This window comes from Bombina bombina, chromosome 3 (genome assembly GCF_027579735.1).
Source record: "Bombina bombina isolate aBomBom1 chromosome 3, aBomBom1.pri, whole genome shotgun sequence".
Taxonomy (NCBI): domain Eukaryota; kingdom Metazoa; phylum Chordata; class Amphibia; order Anura; family Bombinatoridae; genus Bombina; species Bombina bombina.
The window spans coordinates 116,132,732-116,151,770 of NC_069501.1; the positions used below are offsets into that span (position 1 = coordinate 116,132,732).

Genomic DNA, 19,039 nt, shown 5'->3' on the forward strand with positions numbered 1-19,039 from the left:
TTCAAGGGAGCTAGTGACGGCATTACTATAGCCTCTCTTGACCCCCACAAGATACGTGGTGCAATGAACTAAACCCCCATACATGTACATCCTCACTGTGCCTGCAATATTCCCCTACTGCATAGTCCTAACAATCCTATATGCTAATCCAAAAGCCGTCCTAGTTGTATATTCACTAAAAAAGAGCCACTAGGCTCCATATTGTTTAGCAAGACCCTAATTGACGGCCTCTGTAAAAACGAGGTACGTGTACCAATTGAGGCGGTAATACGCCTCATGCTATGAAGTTTATGTACTGTGTTATACTGTTGTTCACTTTGTTGTAATACATAAGCTGTATGCCATGTGATTTACCTCAATAAAAACTATTTAATAAAAAAAAAAAAAAAAAAAACACCACCCACATACCCCTAATCTAACCCAAACCCCCCTTAAATAAAGCTACCACTACCCCCCTGAAGATCATCCTACCTTGAGTTGTCTTCAGCCAGCCGACCCACCGATGGAACTGAAGAGGAGATCCGGAGCGGCAGAAGTGATCCTCCAAGGGGCGCTGAAGAAGTCTTCCATCCGATGAAGTCATCATCCAGGCGGCGCTGAGGAAGTCTTCCATCCGGGCGATGTCATCTTCCAAGCGGCACTGAAGAAGTCTTCCATCCGGGCAATGTCATCTTCCAAGCGGGGTCTTCAATCTTCTTCTTCAGGATCCATCTTCATCCCGCCGACGCGGAACATCCTTCTTCTCCGACGGACCGACGAATGAAGGCTCCTTTAAGGGACGTTATCCAAGATGGCGTCCCTTCAATTCCGATTGGCTGATAGGATTCTATCAGCCAATCGGAATTAAGGTAGGAAAAATCTGATTGGCTGATTGAATCAGCCAATCAGATTGAAGTTCAATCCGATTGGCTGATCCAATCAGCCAATCAAATTGAGCTCGCATTCTATTGGCTGTTCCGATCAGCCAATAGAATGCGAGCTCAATCTGATTGGCTGATTCAATCAGCCAATCAGATTTTTCCTAGGATTAATTTAGTTAATAATAGAAATATTATTTAGATTTATTTAATTAATATTTAAGTTAGGGGGGTGTTAGGGTTAGTGTTAGACTTAGGTTTAGGGGTTAATAATTTTATTACAGTGGCGGCTGTGTAGGGGGGGCAGGATAGGGGTTAATAAATTTAATATAGGTGGCGACGGTGTAGGGGGGGCAGATTAGGGGTTAATAAGTTTAATATAGGTTGCGGCGGGGTCCGGGAGCGGCGGTTTAGGGGTTAAACTATTTATTTAGTTGCGGCGAGGTCCGGGATCGGCAGGATAGGGGTTAATAACTTTATTATAGAGGGCGGCGGTATAGGGGGGGCAGGATAGGGGTTAATAGGTATCATGTAGGTGGCGGCGGGGTCTGGGAGCGGGGCGGTTTAGGGGTTAATACATATATTATAGTTGCGGCGGGGTCAGGGAGCGGCGGTTTAGGGGTTAACATGTTTATTATAGTGGCAGTGGGCTCCGGGAGCGGCGGTTTAGGGGGTAATACAGTTATTTAGTTGCGGCGGTGTAGGGGGGACAGATTAGGGGTGTTTAGACTCGGGGTACATGTTAGGGTGTTAGGTGCAGACATCTCCCATAGGAATCAATGGGATATCTGGCAGCAGTGAACATGAACTTTCGCTATGGTCAGACTCCCATTGATTCCTATGGGATCCGCCACCTCCAGGGCGGCGGATTGAAAACCAGGTACGCTGGGCCGGAAAAGTGCCGAGCGTACCTGCTAGTTTTTTGATAACTAGCAAAAGTAGTCAGATTGTGCCGCACTTGTGTGCGGAACATCTGGAGTGACGTAAGAATCGATCTGTGTCGGACTGAGTCCGGCGGATCGAAGCTTACCTCACAAAATTCTACTTTTGTCGGTATCTAGGGCTTGATAACTAAGGCGAATCAGCCTCGCCACAAATACGCTGCAGAATTCCAGCGTATTTGAGGTTGACGGCTTGATAACTTACCCCCCTATGGCTGACCGCTCCATACTCATAAAAAAAAAACAAATAAAGCATTCACTACGCTATCTTTTAGGATCTTCGGAATGCCTACTAAATAAACAAACCACTGATGCTGTCACATCACATAGAGAGCGTGAGCTGCATAAGATTTGGAATAAACTCAGAAAAGGTAAAGCTTGAGCGGGACTCCGGGAGCTTGGAGAGATAACAGAGGGGTAAAAGAAAACAGAGTATATTTATGAGACAGCAGCTGTCTCCCTGAGCAGTGTGTTGGGCGATCCCTCTTTCACTCGTAGTACAAGGATTATTGCAAAATAGAGTAACACAGCTGTCATTCACTGAAAACGGCTGCCTTTGACAACTAAATCTATGAAGCTCGTTCACAAAGTTAATGAGAACGAGCTTCATAGAAGCGGCTAAGACTTTGCTTTCTTTGTATGCGCATGCACGGAAGTAAAGAAGGGAGTGCACATTGAGTCTGCATATTATCCCATGGCGGCTACCACCGCATTCAGTAGGCGGTGGTTTAGTGATAAAATTCAAAATAAAAGATAATTGAGCAGAAGCAAGATACAAATATGGAGAAACAAATAATGTTTAAAACTAAAACTAAATGATTAAAAAAAATAATAATTAAATGAAAACAAAAGGTGTTTAGGGTCCCTTTAAATAACCACGCCGCGCCGTACCTTTGAAAAAGCCACATGTCAGGGAAAGCCAGCCCTTAATGCTTTTTTCCTTTTTTTTTTAATAGCAGGGTGAAACAGGATGCCATATGTGCAAGGTTTATTTAAATAATATATGGACTGCTCCACTATAGACGGAGTCATATAGCCTCACAATTTAGTGTCAAATTATTAGTGGCCAGCAATCCAAATGTACTTAACCGTTAAGCCATTTGATTAGCAGCATTTTACATTTCCATTAGGAATGTGTGAGAGTTGAACTTTAGCGCAATTGTCAATATTTTCAGCTATCGCAACTTAATTTAAAGGTGGAAAGATCTACCCTATATTTAAAGGAAGGTATAGAATAGAGTTAACACTCAGTATCGTTTGCACTGTGCAACCTATATAGTTGCAGCAATGAGTAGGAGTGATGTTATAATGATATTTTAAATATACCATTAAGTGTACTGCTATAGATAACTTATGTGGTTAACATATTATTTGTAAATACTTACAGCAACATTAGATATGGGATTCTAAGTACTTGTAATCGAAAGCTAATACCAGTTACTGACAGTACAAGTAAAACTAACATATCAACAACAGTTGCTTGCAGTCAGGACACAGAAGATATTGACCCTCTCTGGGTTTTGTTTACCCATGAGTATAAATAATTTGAGACACTACAAATGTCCAATCTACATGTACTAAACCGCTATGCTATCTGAGTAGCAGCATCCATATTTTATTGGGAAGGTGTCACAGCTGAATTCCAGCAGTATTGTCAACACATTTCAGCCATTTTGACTTAATTTACAAAGTGGAAACATTTACCTAATACGTAAAGAATTGTATAGAATTGAGTAAACACTGAGTATCGTTTGTACTGTGTAGTCCATATAATTGCAGCAATTAGTATGAGTTACACTATAAAGATATTATTAATACAACGCTAAGTGTATTGCTAAAGATAGCATAAGCGGTTACTATATTTGTAACCACCTGCAGCAACAACATTTGTGGGATCTCAAGCACCTGTCAACAAAAACCATAAGTTAATATCAATTATTGTTAGTGTAAATAAAGCCAACACACTTAAAGGGACATTCAACACTTCCCTTAACATTATTTGCGCTAGAAATATAAGAACCGAAGATCCGCCTGCAGTATATCCCTCCTGCCATGCCGCCTTGCTTCTGTAGTAATCACTTTCGGTAACTTGTGTAATACCGGGTAAATATGGCAGCCGGACTCCCCCCACCGTTACGTAGCTGCCTTCTTCTTCAAATCATCATCAAATAAAAATCCAGTCCTCGAACAGAAATTGCACGCGGGGGGTTTAGTTTAGGGGTGTTAGGTGTTAGTGTAGATCTTAGGGGGTTTAGTTTAGGGGTGTTAGGTGTTAGTGTAGATCTAGTTTGCGTTGAAAGGTGGTGTTTCAGGCCTTAATCACCTACCCCCCCCCCCCATACCTGTATGGGGTTTGATTAGGTGATTGTTAATGTCAGTATATAGCAGGGTTATAATATAATTTATTTAATAATTATTCTTAAAAACAAACCCCCAATCAAAATGTAATTATACCTTTACAATTTACCTTATTCACAATGAATCACATTAAAATACCCCAATAAAATACCAGAGTATGGACCATTAACTTAGCAATGCTTAGTTAGACAATATAACAAGATAAGAGAACAGAGAACAAACAAATGATGCAGACAATGAATGAGCAAGCGTTAGTGGAGACCGCTGTTACTATCGCAACATGCAGAGTTAGTAAGATTCTTGAGGGATAATATCATATTAGTACTTGTATCACAATCCAAATATCCAAAACATGTGTTATGTAATAGTATGCAGTCACTGCCAAGCAAGAAGATAGAGCAAACAAAGGATATAATGGCAAATGAGTGGTTAATCAAGCTGTGTGTGTCAGGAAAGCCAGGTCCTGCATATTCAGATGCTTGCGTTAGTACTCAGATGTAATCAACCAATCAGTCCGTATGACCTAGTATACATGCATAGGCTGAAAAAATGTGGAACATATAATCCTCTTTCAAAAATGGGTCATAACCATCAATCCAGTCGCTCACTTGTTAATAGTAAGTGCTGCAGATGCAGTGGCAAACATGTATAATGGATGTATAAGCGTAGCAAGCAGGCATTAGAAAAAGTCCATACGATAGGGTAGGGATCAGATATAGGCTGGGGAATACTCAAACAGAATAACATAAAAGGGCTCCTTTGTGGTTAAGCTGCCTGTTATACGTGAAATAAGCCACAAGCCTTGATAAGATGCAATAAATGATTACTCACTACCCTTAGCGTGACCTCCGTCTGCAAAAATCCTTTTGCCGTCTCAGTCTGACACTCCGTGGTAGTGTAGTATTCCCGGCTCCATCTCTGCTCAGCTGGTCTCCACGCTGACACGCTGCTCAACTCCTCCTCCGGTCGTGACGTCACCCGGCTGGGCAGTCCATTGTTGCTGTGAACGGTGAAGTAGGATTGGAGTCCTAGTACTCCAAGTAAAATAATAACAAATAAATCCAAGAATGTGTTCCAGCAGACAAGAGAGTTATAGAAGAATAAAAATGTGCTTTATTAGGACAAATTAAAAACGAAACAAAAATAGGCAGACTCCAATAAACATAGGGAGTGAGAAAGGTCTGACCGGTTTCAGCCTAACAGGCTGTAGTCATAGACATATAACAAGATGCTTTAACAGCCAATTTATCTGAACTGAAATAAACTCTTGTTTTAGCTACAATTAAGGCAAATTCTAAAATAATAGTTGCAAATAACTTAATGCACACCAGAGAGATTTACTTACAATAATAGGCCTGACTTAGAAATATGAAATACAAAGGATCTTTATCTAGCAAATAAATTATTTAGCAATAATGACTAGTTAAACTACACAGGACTATGAACATACTCTTAAAATACCAATTGTGCTCTTTAAGTTTACCAGCTTCAATTAGACTGTAGCAATAATGAATGTCTTTAATTAAAATATTAAATATACAATTTCTTATACTTTACCAGGTCACCAGTTTGAGAATTCAGTTAATATCCAAATATGTCTATCGTCATATGTCTTAGAGGAATAATGCACATTTGTAAGATAATTAATCTTGATAGCCTCTTATCCACAAAGAGTGTCCCAACGTATTTGTCTTACAGAAAACTGTGTTCGCACACTGGTCTCTCTTATAAGCAAAAATCGCAGCAAGCAGGATTGCAACAGTTACCATCCAAAATTTTTCCACCAAACTTTTTCTCTCTCTGTGCAGGGAGTTTTTGTCTGAGACAAAACTCCTCCTCGCTTCTTAATCATTCGATAGATTTGGATACGCTCTTTTCTCTGATTGGCTACTGGGAAATTTAATTTTCAACAGCCAAATGCCTTTTGGCTGTAATACTGGATTTAGGCCATCGGGGGCAGCAGACAAAGACAAACAGTTTCATTTTTAAACTGCTAACGTTAAAGGAATAGTATAGTCAAAAATAAACTTTTGTGATTCAGATAGAGCATGCAATTTTAAGCACATTTCTAATTTACTCCTGTTGTAAATTTTTCTTCATTCTCTTGGTATCTTCATTTAAAAAAGCAGGAATCTAAGATTAGAAGCTGGCCAATTTTTGGTTCAGAACCTGGGTAGCACTTGCTGATTGGTTGCTATTTGTAGCCATCCAATCAGCAAGCACTACCCTGGTGCTGAGCTAAAAATGGGCTGGCTCCTAAAATTACTTTCCAGCTCTTTTAAATAAAGATACCAAGAGAACAAAGAAAATTGATAATATGAGTAAATTAGAAATGTGCTTAAAATTGTATGCTCTATCTGAATCATAAAAGTTTATTTCTGACTAGATTATCCCTTTAAATACAGTTCATATATATTTGTATTCAATATACTATATTTTCTACTATTAATAAGTCATATGTTATTTATCCTGAGTATTTCAAGACTAGATATGATATATTCCACTTATAATATCTTAAAAATGCGTTTAAAAACCATACTTTCTATGAAAAGATTTAAAAGGATTGTAATACCTTCACCATGGACTCAAATACTTTCTCAGTTATCAGCTTAATATCACATACATACCTTGAGATCAGCATCTGTATATCTCTTGCTGAGTGTATAAAACATGATATTATTTATATTTTTCATTTAGCAGACATTCACATTTAATATTATACAAACAGACAATTTCATATCCATTTATTCGAACCTACTATTTAATGCTCTGAGGCACATATTTAATGTTTGAAAACTATATATATGATTTGTCCAAACTTCAAATCCTTAAGATTTCTATGTTTTCAAAAATACATAGGTTAAGACATGTTGAAATCTTGATTCTTAGGTTTTCAGCTTCCCATATTACCCTTCTTAGGCATAGACAATCTCCCAGATTCATGTGTTCATATTTAATATGTTGTCTGAATATATATATATATATATATATATATTAATTTGAGTATCTTAAACTACATGAAAATTAGGCATAATTCCTTTATCTGAGATCTAGTTTCCCATGTCATGCAGAGACTTGAAACGCCAGCTCGTCTGGGATGAGAATGTATATTTTAACTCAGCAGGGACAATTTAACACCTAGAAGAGATGAGCTACATATTTTGAGAATGGTTGTATATTCCATTATTCTTATAGACGGACCGTCTGTTCCTTACATGGGACCTGTGAGTTTTATTATTCGTCCTGGGCAGGAAACCAATTTATATATATATCTCAGGGCTCCATATGTTAACATTTACTTTGAAGTGGCCCACTTGCCTTATTTATACAACTGTCTAAATCCTTTGTTCTCTCCTGTGTAATTTTGCATATCGAGTGGGGGAGGATTGAATTTTGATGTATAGTCAGCCAGGCATCTAATGCCTCATGACCTCAGAATTGCAATACACAGAATGTGTCCAGTAATAAAATAAGCATTTTCAAATATAATATTTGATAGATTGTATACTTATTTTATCTTATTATATATATATATATATATATATATATATATATGTATTATCTACTGACATTCACAGATACCTTGACATTAATTTATAGCATTTAGTAGGCCTTAATCACCTTCAATTCCAGTCCCTCATTCCTCCCAGAAGGTAGCACCCCCAAACAAGTGGTATCCCCAGGTGCCTCATCAACTTGTTGACAACATACTTAAAGGGCGACTTGATATCCTGCAACCTACTAGATCGGCAAACATTTTAAGAAGCACTGGACTGGGGCTCAATTCTGGTCCAGTGTTCAGTTCCAGGAGCTTGGCGAGGTTTTGCCAGCCCTACAGCGTTTACTACATCTCCTTGACAAAATATGCAGTCATGCACAATGTAGATTACTTAAAGTATTGTAGATATCTTAAAAGGGATTTATTGTTGCTTGCTGTATTTATTATTTCAAACAAAAATGTATATTTGAAAATATATATTTATGTTTAAAATATTAGCAAGTATTAAATACCTTTTACTCTATAGATATATACAATACTTTAAACAATCTGCTCGATTGACACTCCTTTTAAGAAGCGCCGGACTGGAGCTCAATTCTGGTCCGGCTCTCATTTCCCGGAAGGTTTTCCCGGCCCTTCAACGGTCGGCCGATGGCATTTAGTGCATCTCTGTGACACATAATTGAAACATTGTTTATAATTTTAGTGACATAGCTCCGATAGTTATGATGGGGAGGTTTACTATTTAGTATAGTTTATTATAGTCAGGTATTTTTCAGACAGTAGGCAGTATTAGAGATTTAGCTGGGCATTCCAGGGGTGTGTAGGTTAGGTGTGACGTAGGTGTAGGTGGTCAGGGGGAGTTAGCTGATAGGTGCAGGCGGAGTGAATGTTATATCTGACGTAGGTGCAGGCAGTAGGTGGGAGGTAGTGAGGCGGTGCAGGGGGAGTGTAGGTTAGATGTGACGTAGGTATAGGCTTCAGAGGGAGTTAGCAAGGCGTGCTAGTGGGAGTAGGCTGCACTTTACTTTGAACATATCGACACCAGTGCGATATGTTTGAATTAGTGAAGTGCAGGAAACGAGGAGAATAGTGGCCATGTTTATCTAATTGCCTGAGGTAGTTAGTGTAGGTGTAATACAACTTAGGTCCCGCAGGCAATATTTAGAGAGTGCCTACATGTAGACATGTAGCCATGTAGGCACACTTCAAACAGAGACCCCCCCCCCGCTGCAGCAATGATGCAGGTGGTGATGTCACGCTCCCATTGACTTCTATTTAAAAAAGTGCTCGCCGGCACTGCTAGGCCACATCCCTTTTTCTCTGGGCCATAGGGTTTTTTCCAACAACAAAAAATGGCTGATGTTCACTTTGACTGCCACATCCCTATCCTAGGTGAAAAAGTGGATTGGACAAACCTCTTTGACATTTAAAGGGGCAGTAAACTTACAAACTAATGTTATATAATTCTGCACATAGTGCAGCTTTATACATTAAATTATTGCAAAGAAACTATATGTAAAAGCAACTTTTACCAAAACGCGGCTCTTTACTCTACTGAGCGGGTCTGGTTTTTCCACAGCGTGCCCGGTCGCGCCATTAAAATTAATGTAGTTCGCTCCCGCTCTGGTCTAGTAGCAGGAGCGAGCTACATTCATTTTAATGTCGCGACCGGGCACACTGTGACTAGACAGTGTTGCCGGATGCGCTGTGGAAAAACCAGACACGCTCTTTGCAATAATTTAATGTATAAAGCTGCCGGTAAGCTAATGTTATATAATTCTGCACATAGTGCAGAATTATATAACATTAGTTTGTAAGTTTACTGCCCCTTTAATGCTTGACTTGCTGGCCCTCACATCAGTCTCATAGAGTAATGCTCTGTCGGGATTGGACAGGGGAGTTGTACTCATAAATGGTCAGACCACCTGTACATCACTGCAAATTAATGAGCTGATATCTGCCACCTTTTTTATTTGTGCTAATAGGGCGAACAAAAACTAAACAAATGTGAATAATAAATATGAAAATTTTCGTTATTCGCCCATTTCGGTCCCATTTTCATTAGTCAGCTCAAAATTCGGATGAATACCTATTTGTCCAAAGACCAATGCACCACATCTACGTAAGGACTGTACATTATAAATTCTAAGGCCTAGATTTGGAGTTTGGCGGTAGCCGTGAAAACCAGCGTTAGAGGCTCCTAACGCTGGTTTTAGGCTACCGCCGGTATTTGGAGTCAGTCAGGAAAGGGTCTAACGCTCACTTTTCAGCCGCAACTTTTCCATACCGCAGATCCCCTTACGTCAATTGCGTATCCTATCTTTTCAATGGGATCTTCCTAACTCCGGTATTTAGAGTCGTGTCTGAAGTGAGCGTTAGAATTCTAACGACAAAACTCCAGCCGCAGAAAAAAGTCAGTAGTTAAGAGCTTTCTGGGCTAACGCCGGTTCATAAAGCTCTTAACTACTGTGCTCTAAAGTACACTAACACCCATAAACTACCTATGTACCCCTAAACCGAGGTCCCCCCACATCGCCGCCACTCGATTAAATTTTTTTAACCCCTAATCTGCCGACCGCCACCTACGTTATCCTTATGTACCCCTAATCTGCTGCCCCTAACACCGCCGACCCCTGTATTATATTTATTAACCCCTAACCTACCCTCCACAATGTCGCCGCCAGCTACCTACAATAATTAACCCCTAATCTGCCGACCGCAAAGCGCCGCTACTTACGTTATCCTTATGTACCCCTAATCTGCTGCCCCTAACACCGCCGACCCCTATATTATATTTATTAACCCCAAATCTGCCCCCCACAACGTCGCCTCCACCTGCCTACACTTATTAACCCCTAATCTGCCGAGCGGACCACACCGCTATTATAATAAAGTTATTAACCCCTAATCCGCCTCACTAACCCTATAATAAATAGTATTAACCCCTAATCTGCCCTCCCTAACATCGCCGACACCTAACTTCAAACATTAACCCCTAATCTGCCGACTGGAGCTCACCGCTATTCTAATAAATGTATTAACCCCTAAAGCTAAGTCTAACCCTAACACTAACACCCCCTAAGTTAAATATAATTTAAATCTAACGAAATAAATTAACTCTTATTAAATAAATTATTCCTATTTAAAGCTAAATACTTACCTGTAAAATAAATCCTAATATAGCTACAATATAAATTATATTTATATTATAGCTATTTTAGGATTTATATTTATTTTACAGGTAACTTTGTATTTATTTTAACCAGGTACAATAGCTAAAATAGTTAAAATAATTACAAAATTACCTGTAAAATAAATCCTAACCTAAGTTACAATTAAACCTAACACTACACTATCAATAAATTAATTAAATAAAATACCTACAATTACCTACAATTAAACCTAACACTACACTATAAATAAATTAATTAAATACAATATCTACAAATAAATACAATGAAATAAACTAACTAAAGTACAAAAAATAAAAAAGAACTAAGTTACAAAAAATAAAAAAATATTTACAAACATCAGAAAATATTACAACAATTTTAAACTAATTACACCTACTCTAAGCCCCCTAATAAAATAACAAAGACCCCCAAAATAAAAAAATGCCCTATCCTATTCTAAATTACTAAAGTTCAAAGCTCTTTTACCTTACCAGCCCTGAACAGGGCCCTTTGCGGGGCATGCCCCAAAGAATTCAGCTCTTTTGCCTGTAAAAAAAACACATACAATACCCCCCCCCAACATTACAACCCACCACCCACATACCCCTAATCTAACCCAAACCCCCCTTAAATAAACCTAACACTAAGCCCCTGAAGATCTTCCTACCTTATCTTCACCATACCAGGTTCACCGATCGATCCAGAAGAGCTCCTCCTATGTCCTGATCCAAGCCCAAGCGGGGGGCTGAAGATGTCCATGATCCGGCTGAAGTCATCATCCAAGCAGGAGCTGAAGAGGTCCATGATTCCATCAGCCAATCAGAATCAAGTTCAATCCGATTGGCTGATCAGATCAGCCAATCAGATTGAGCTCGCATTCTATTGGCTGATCGGAACAGCCAATAGAATGCAAGCTCAATCTGATTGGCTGATCGGATCAGCCAATCGGATTGAACTTGATTCTGATTGGCTGATTCCATCAGCCAATCAGAATTTTCCTACCTTAATTCCGATTGGCTGATAGAATCCTATCAGCCAATCGGAATTCGAGGGACGCCATCTTGGATGACGTCCCTTAAAGGAGCCTTCATTCGTCGGTAGTCCGTCGGGCCAGCAGGATGTTCCGCGTCGGAGGTCTGCAAGATGGATCCGGAAGAAAGAAGATTGAAGATGCCATTGATAGAAGACTTCAGCCGGATCATGGACCTCTTCAGCTCCCGCTTGGATGATGACTTCAGCCGGATCATGGACCTCTTCAGCTCCCGCTTGGATGATGACTTCAGCCGGATCATGGACATCTTCAGCCCCCCGCTTGGGCTTGGATCAGGACATAGGAGGAGCTCTTCTGGATCGATCGGTGAACCTGGTATGGTGAAGATAAGGTAGGAAGATCTTCAGGGGCTTAGTGTTAGGTTTATTTAAGGGGGGTTTGGGTTAGATTAGGGGTATGTGGGTGGTGGGTTGCAATGTTGGGGGGGTATTGTATGTGTTTTTTTTACAGGCAAAAGAGCTGAATTCTTTGGGGCATGCCCCGCAAAGGGCCCTGTTCAGGGCTGGTAAGGTAAAAGAGCTTTGAACTTTAGTAATTTAGAATAGGATAGGGCATTTTTTTATTTTGGGGGTCTTTGTTATTTTATTAGGGGGCTTAGAGTAGGTGTAATTAGTTTAAAATTGTTGTAATATTTTTCTGATGTTTGTAAATATTTTTTTATTTTTTGTAACTTAGTTCTTTTTTATTTTTTGTACTTTAGTTAGTTTATTTCATTGTATTTATTTGTAGATATTGTATTTAATTAATTTATTGATAGTGTAGTGTTAGGTTTAATTGTAGGTAATTGTAGGTATTTTATTTAATTAATTTATTGATAGTGTAGTGTTAGGTTTAATTGTAACTTAGGTTAGGATTTATTTTACAGGTAATTTTGTAATTGTTTTAACTATTTTAGCTATTGTACCTGGTTAAAATAAATACAAAGTTACCTGTAAAATAAATATAAATCCTAAAATAGCTATAATATAAATATAATTTATATTGTAGCTATATTAGAATTTATTTTACAGGTAAGTATTTAGCTTTAAATAGGAATAATTTATTTAATAAGAGTTAATTTATTTCGTTAGATTTAAATTATATTTAATTTAGGGGGTGTTAGTATTAGGGTTAGACTTAGCTTTAGGGGTTAATACATTTATTAGAATAGCGGTGAGCTCCAGTCGGCAGATTAGGGGTTAATGTTTGAAGTTAGGTGTCGGCGATGTTAGGGAGGGCAGATTAGGGGTTAATACTATTTATTATAGGGTTAGTGAGGCGGATTAGGGGTTAATAACTTTATTATAATAGCGGTGCGGTCCGCTCGGCAGATTAGGGGTTAATAGTGTAGGCAGGTGGAGACGACGTTGTGGGCGGCAGATTAGGGGTTAATAAATATAATATAGGGGTCGGCGATGTTAGGGCAGCAGATTAGGGGTACATAGGGATAATGTAAGTAGCGGCGGTTTACGGAGCGGCAGATTAGGGGTTAATAATAATATGCAGGGGTCAGCGATAGCGGGGGCGGCAGATTAGGGGTTAATAAGTGTAAGGTTAGGGGTGTTTAGACTCGGGGTACATGTTAGAGTGTTAGGTGCAGACGTAGGAAGTGTTTCCCCATAGCAAACAATGGGGCTGCGTTAGGAGCTGAACGCAGCTTTTTTGCAGGTGTTAGATTTTTTTTCAGCCCAAACAGCCCCATTGTTTTCTATGGGGGAATCGTGCACGAGCACGTTTTTTAAGCTGGCCGCTTCCGTAAGCAACTCTGGTATCGAGAGTTGCAGTGGCGTTAAATATGCTCTACGCTCCTTTTTTGGAGCCTAACGCAGCCATTCTGTGGACTCTCAATACCAGAGTTATTTAAAAGGTGCGGCCAGAAAAAAGCCAGCGTTAGCTACGCGGGTCGTTACCGACAAAACTCTAAATCTAGCCGTAAATGAGCAATGCACATATGTGCCTAGCAAAATGTTTACTTCTAAGAGAATAAGCTGCCTGTTTTTTCTTCATAATAAACTTACAAAATAATTTCTCATATTTTCAGTTGTCTTCCCTCCTCTTGCTATTGTTTGTCTTCCAGTTGCCTCTCTGCCAGCTGTAGTTGTACCTATTTTGATCTCTCCTCTACACATCGACATTTCCAAATGTATTTATTAGCGCATAGAAGATTAATTTCTTATTAGCTGGGCGTCGTTATTAGTTTTATTTCTATCCGCTAGGTGTCACTAGTTTATTTCTGCGCATCTTTGATTGTATCTATTTACTCCTCCTGCCGCCAGAGGCCGCTGCTGCTGTTCTGTTCACTAGTTGTCTGTGTTCCGCCACTATAGTCTCTGTGTCTGCATCTCTAGCCCTGAGCTCGTTGTGTCGCCGGTGTCTAAGTCGCTGACTCGTTATGTTTCGTAAGGTACGGCGGGTTAATGTGAGGAAACGCAATGATTCCGAGGATGAAGAACGGGACGTCGAACATATGATGTCTGCGGCGGAGGCTGAGCTTTTCCTACCAGAGTCCCCGGAACAATACTTCGAATCCTTGGGCCTTTCGCAACTCGATAATGGGCAGATTCCGTATCCAGCAACGAAAATTAATCGAGAGAATAAACCGATTGTGCCCAAGGCCAGTCTGCTCAGCTTCCAAGACGAGGAGGAAGGTAATTACTGTGGGTGGGGGGGTTGGTGCTTTGGATGGGGGTCTATCTTGCCGGGGTCTAGAGGCGTTTGTGAGTTTCCTGGTGGTAGTGTGCAATCAGTGCCGCTTTGTGTCCGATGGAGTTCAGTGCCAGCCTGTTTATGCAGGGATGGGTGTACCGTGTCACCTTTCTCTTAAAAGTGGGGGATGCCAGCATGCTTTTGTGGAGATATTGCCAGCATGCCCACTTTTCTGCTTGCCTGGAGGGATAGAACTGGTACCAGTATAGCCGAACTAAGTGGTGGTGGAGGATGAGAAACTGCCAGTCTTTAAAGCCTTCCTACATGGACGTAGGACTTGAGTGCCAGCCTGTCTGGAATGGTGGAGGGGATGAATGCCTGCCTGCTTGTCTTGAAGGCGTGCCCACCTATCTTGAAAGGTGTTTGGGGGGGATTGTGTCCACCTATCTGTAAAGGTGTTTGGGGGGGATTGTGTCCACCTATCTGTAAAGGTGTTTGGGGGGGATTGTGTCCACCTATCTGTAAAGGTGTTTGGGGGGGATTGTGTCCACCTATCTGTAAAGGTGTTTGGGGGGGATTGTGTCCACCTATCTGTAAAGGTGTTTGGGGGGGATTGTGTCCACCTATCTGTAAAGGTGTTAGGGGGGGATCGTGCCTACCTGTCTGTAAAGGTGTTAGGGGGGGATCGTGCCCACCTGTCTGTAAAGGTGTTTGGGGGGGATCGTGCCCACCTGTCTGTAAAGGTGTTTGGGGGGATCGTGCCCACTTGTCTGGAAAAGTGTTGGGGGATTGTGCCCACCTGTCTGGAAAGGTGTTGGGGGATTGTGCCCACCTGTCTGGAAAGGTGTTGGGGGATTGTGCCCACCTGTCTGGAAAGGTGTTGGGGGATTGTGCCCACCTGTCTGGAAAAGTGTTGGGGGATTGTGCCCACCTGTCTGGAAAAGTGTTGGGGGATTGTGCCCACCTGTCTGGAAAAGTGTTGGGGGATTGTGCCCACCTGTCTGGAAAAGTGTTGGGGGATCGTGCCCACCTGTCTGGAAAGGTGTTGGGGGATTGTGCCCACCTGTCTGGAAAGGTGTTGGGGGATCGTGCCCAGGGGCAAAACTACCGGGGGTGCAGAGTTCGCAGGTGCGACTGGGCCCCTGAGGGTGGGGGCCCAGATAAAAAAAAAAAAAAAATTTTTTTTTGTATATGTACAGTGTGTGTGTATGTGTATGTATATGTATATATATATATATATATATATATATATATATATATATATATATTCTTTTATAAAAAAACATTAACATATCACTGCCTGCACTGATATCATGTGAGTGTGACATAACTACAGGGGTTAGTGTTTCTGTTTTACATTGGTGTTTGTGTGTGTGTTTGTATGTATGTGACTGTGTGTGTTTGTGTGTATTTATGCATGTATGTGTGTATGTTTGTGGAACCAGCAAATTACAGACCTTGTTACTACAGCATGGGGGGGCAGGGGGTAAACAGTGTCACTATACAGTACCACTATATACAGTATGGGGGGTGGACCATGTCTCTGACTTCTATGGTCACTTTATAAAGTACTGGGCGGGTAGGGTCAGGCCAGCCATCTCACCGGCAGATTACAGACTGTTTCACTAACTTACTATATACAGTACTGGGGGTTAAATAGTGTGTGTGTGTGTATGTATATATATATATATATATATATATATATATATATATATATATATATATATATATATATATATATATATATATATATATATATATATATATATATACACACAGTAATAGGGGGTCAGACCATCTTACAGACCGTGGGCACAGGGTACCTCCTTTTGCAGACATGTAATCTGATGAATCTCACAATTTTTTTCTGTGTTAAATGTAAAAAAAAAAAAAATATGTATTCACATTTTTTGGAGGGGGCGGTGGGGGGCACTTCTTAGATTCTTGCACCTGGGCCCTGTGGTTTCTAGTTACTCCTCTGATCGTGCCCTCCTGTCTGGAAAGGTGTTGGGGGATCGTGCCCACCTGTTTTGAAAGTTGTTTGTTTGTTTTTTTTGTTTAGTTTTTTTACATTTCTTAAAAAAAAATTAAAAATACCCTTTTTTGTCCTGTAGAATCACATTAAAGGGATATTAAACTGAAAATTGAATTCCCTATAAAATGTGAAATTATGCATACCTAAATCCACAATTTAATCATGGAAAGTGTGGACTTTCCACTCCCATCAGGCTGGAGTGCAAATAAAAAAAAAAAAGGTGGGGGGAAGCAATGTGTATGTTAAAGTAGATTTTCTTTCGTGGTTGCATTTTCTGCGATATCATTAAATATACAAAATACTGCAGATATCAAATTCTGCACTTCTGATATATACCACATATGAACACTGCATATCAGTTAATAGATTTACATTTCAAATATATATATATATATATACACATACATACATACATACATACATACATACGTGAAAAAATATAACCATAGTTTACTAGTTGGGTAGAAAATTTATTAGTCTAAAGAGGAAAATGTACTTGTCCGCTTGCTTAGTGTTAAAAAGGAAAAAAAAGCCAAATTTTTCACTTGTCCATGGAAATGACTTGCTTATCAGGGACTAGTTGACTAATGGACATTTGCAACCATATATGTGTATGTATATCACACACACATTAATAGGATATACTCCAGCTTCCCTGGGAGCAGTGGGAAAAAACATGATTTTGTGTTTATATTACAGTAAAGGGGCAAAATAAATGAATATATACTGCAAAGTATTTTTCTCACATAATTAAGTATTTTATGGGGATTTTGAATGTTATATTTAAAAATAAATACAATATCAAGCAAGTGGTGCACACAACATATGGAGATGGAGGCCAATAAAAAACAAGTTTCTTGTAATCCTCGCTTTTGGTTTATGTATATTCCACTTAACCCTGTTATGCCATTAGGACTTCCATTCCGTCCTAACTGCGCTGGGCTTTAACGCCGTTTTAAAAGGCATGGCATGTCCAACCGTCTACAGCATCCTGCAGCTTTCCCCCATTGACCTAGGCAAGGATCAGCCGGGGGGGGGGGGGGGGGGGCTGTGATGTGAACACTATTATTCCACCACAAAGGGGTTAATCAGTATCAACCCAGATGTAGACAGTCTAATTCCGTTCTGAATATTTTTTTTTTAATTCTATCTGAGATATTGTATAGGGCTCTCATGAAGTTCATCTCTAAAATCATTTGTTTGTGTTTAGAAGAAACAACAAAATAAACTTTATTTATGGCAGAACAAGATTCTTTACAACTTATTTAAAGGGAAATTAAACTGCCTGGCACAACTACCCTAGAATGGTTAATATTCACTATGTTATTGCATTTCATCCTGTTCCTGCAGCTCTCTTCAAATCCGCTCTACTGTATCAATATCTTGAAGGTACTCGATACTGAAGCTCTGCCTCTCTGTACTAGGGGCTGCCATCTTGGAGCGCATGTATTCTCATAGTCTGTGACCAAAGCGGTGCACACTCCCAGATCTTTTTTGTGTAATGTGCTTCAAGGGACATTAAACCCAATTTTTTTCTTCCATGATTCAGATGGAGAATACCATTTTAATTGCTTCATTCTCTTGATATTCTTTCCTGAAAAGCATATCTAGATAGGCTCAGTAGCTTCTGATTGGTGGCTGCACATAGATGCCTCATGTGATTGGCTCACCCATGTGCACTGCTATTTGTTTATCAAAAGATATCTATAGAATGAAGCAAATTAGATAATAGATGTAAATTGGAATGTTGTTTTAAATTGTATTTTCTATCTGAGTCATGAAAGAATTTTTTTGGGTTTAATGTCCCTTTAAGGTTAAAGGGGCATGACACCCACATTTTTTTCTTTCATGATTTAGAAAGAGAATGCATTTTTAAACGTCTTTCTAAATTACTTCTATTATCTAATTTGTGTTATTCTCTTGATATTCTTTGCTGAAAAGCATATCTAGATATGCTCAGCAGCTGCTGGTTGGTTGCTGCACATAGAAGCCTCATGTGATTGGCTCACCCATGTGCATTGCTTTTTCTTCAGATAAGGATAGTGGCCCTTTAAGATGCACAATATAAAACAAGCTATACGTTTCTGCTGTGCCTGCAATAATGTACATTATTGTTGAGTGATTTGTTTTTACATGTTTTTTTGTGTAACTGTAAAACTAAAAAAAACAAAATAAAAAAACAATGTAAAGCATACACAATGTATCGTGCATTTTATACAGCTGTAAAAATAAGTGGAGACTATTACTGATCAGTGAGTTTGCACTGCTTCTGTCATAGGCCGCATTCGGGCAGCACTCCAAGTGAACTGGGACTCGCTTGGAGCGTTTTCTTAATACTTGCAAGTGAGAGGCTGGGTGTTTTTTGAGCGCTCTGCTGACGTAAGTCCCAGCACAATTATTAGCGTCTATTAAGTAAATGTGTAAAGTTATAGCGGTTTAGCACATACACACAATTAAACTGTCAGCATTCATCTAGAGCGCCTGATGCGCATTTCGC

The 19,039-nt window shown here is 39.7% G+C and overlaps 1 protein-coding gene across 1 annotated transcript in view; it reads left to right on the top strand.

Annotated features, from left to right (window-relative positions):
* The first annotated feature begins 14,195 nt into the window (after positions 1 to 14,195).
* The window catches only part of PAXBP1 (PAX3 and PAX7 binding protein 1), a 99,109-nt gene continuing 94,265 nt past the window's right edge, over positions 14,196 to 19,039 (top strand). The window contains exon 1 of the mRNA XM_053705969.1: positions 14,196 to 14,509. Coding sequence (XP_053561944.1) covers positions 14,254 to 14,509 — 256 coding nt within the window. The 5' untranslated portion in view covers positions 14,196 to 14,253. The remainder of the gene's footprint in view (positions 14,510 to 19,039) is intronic.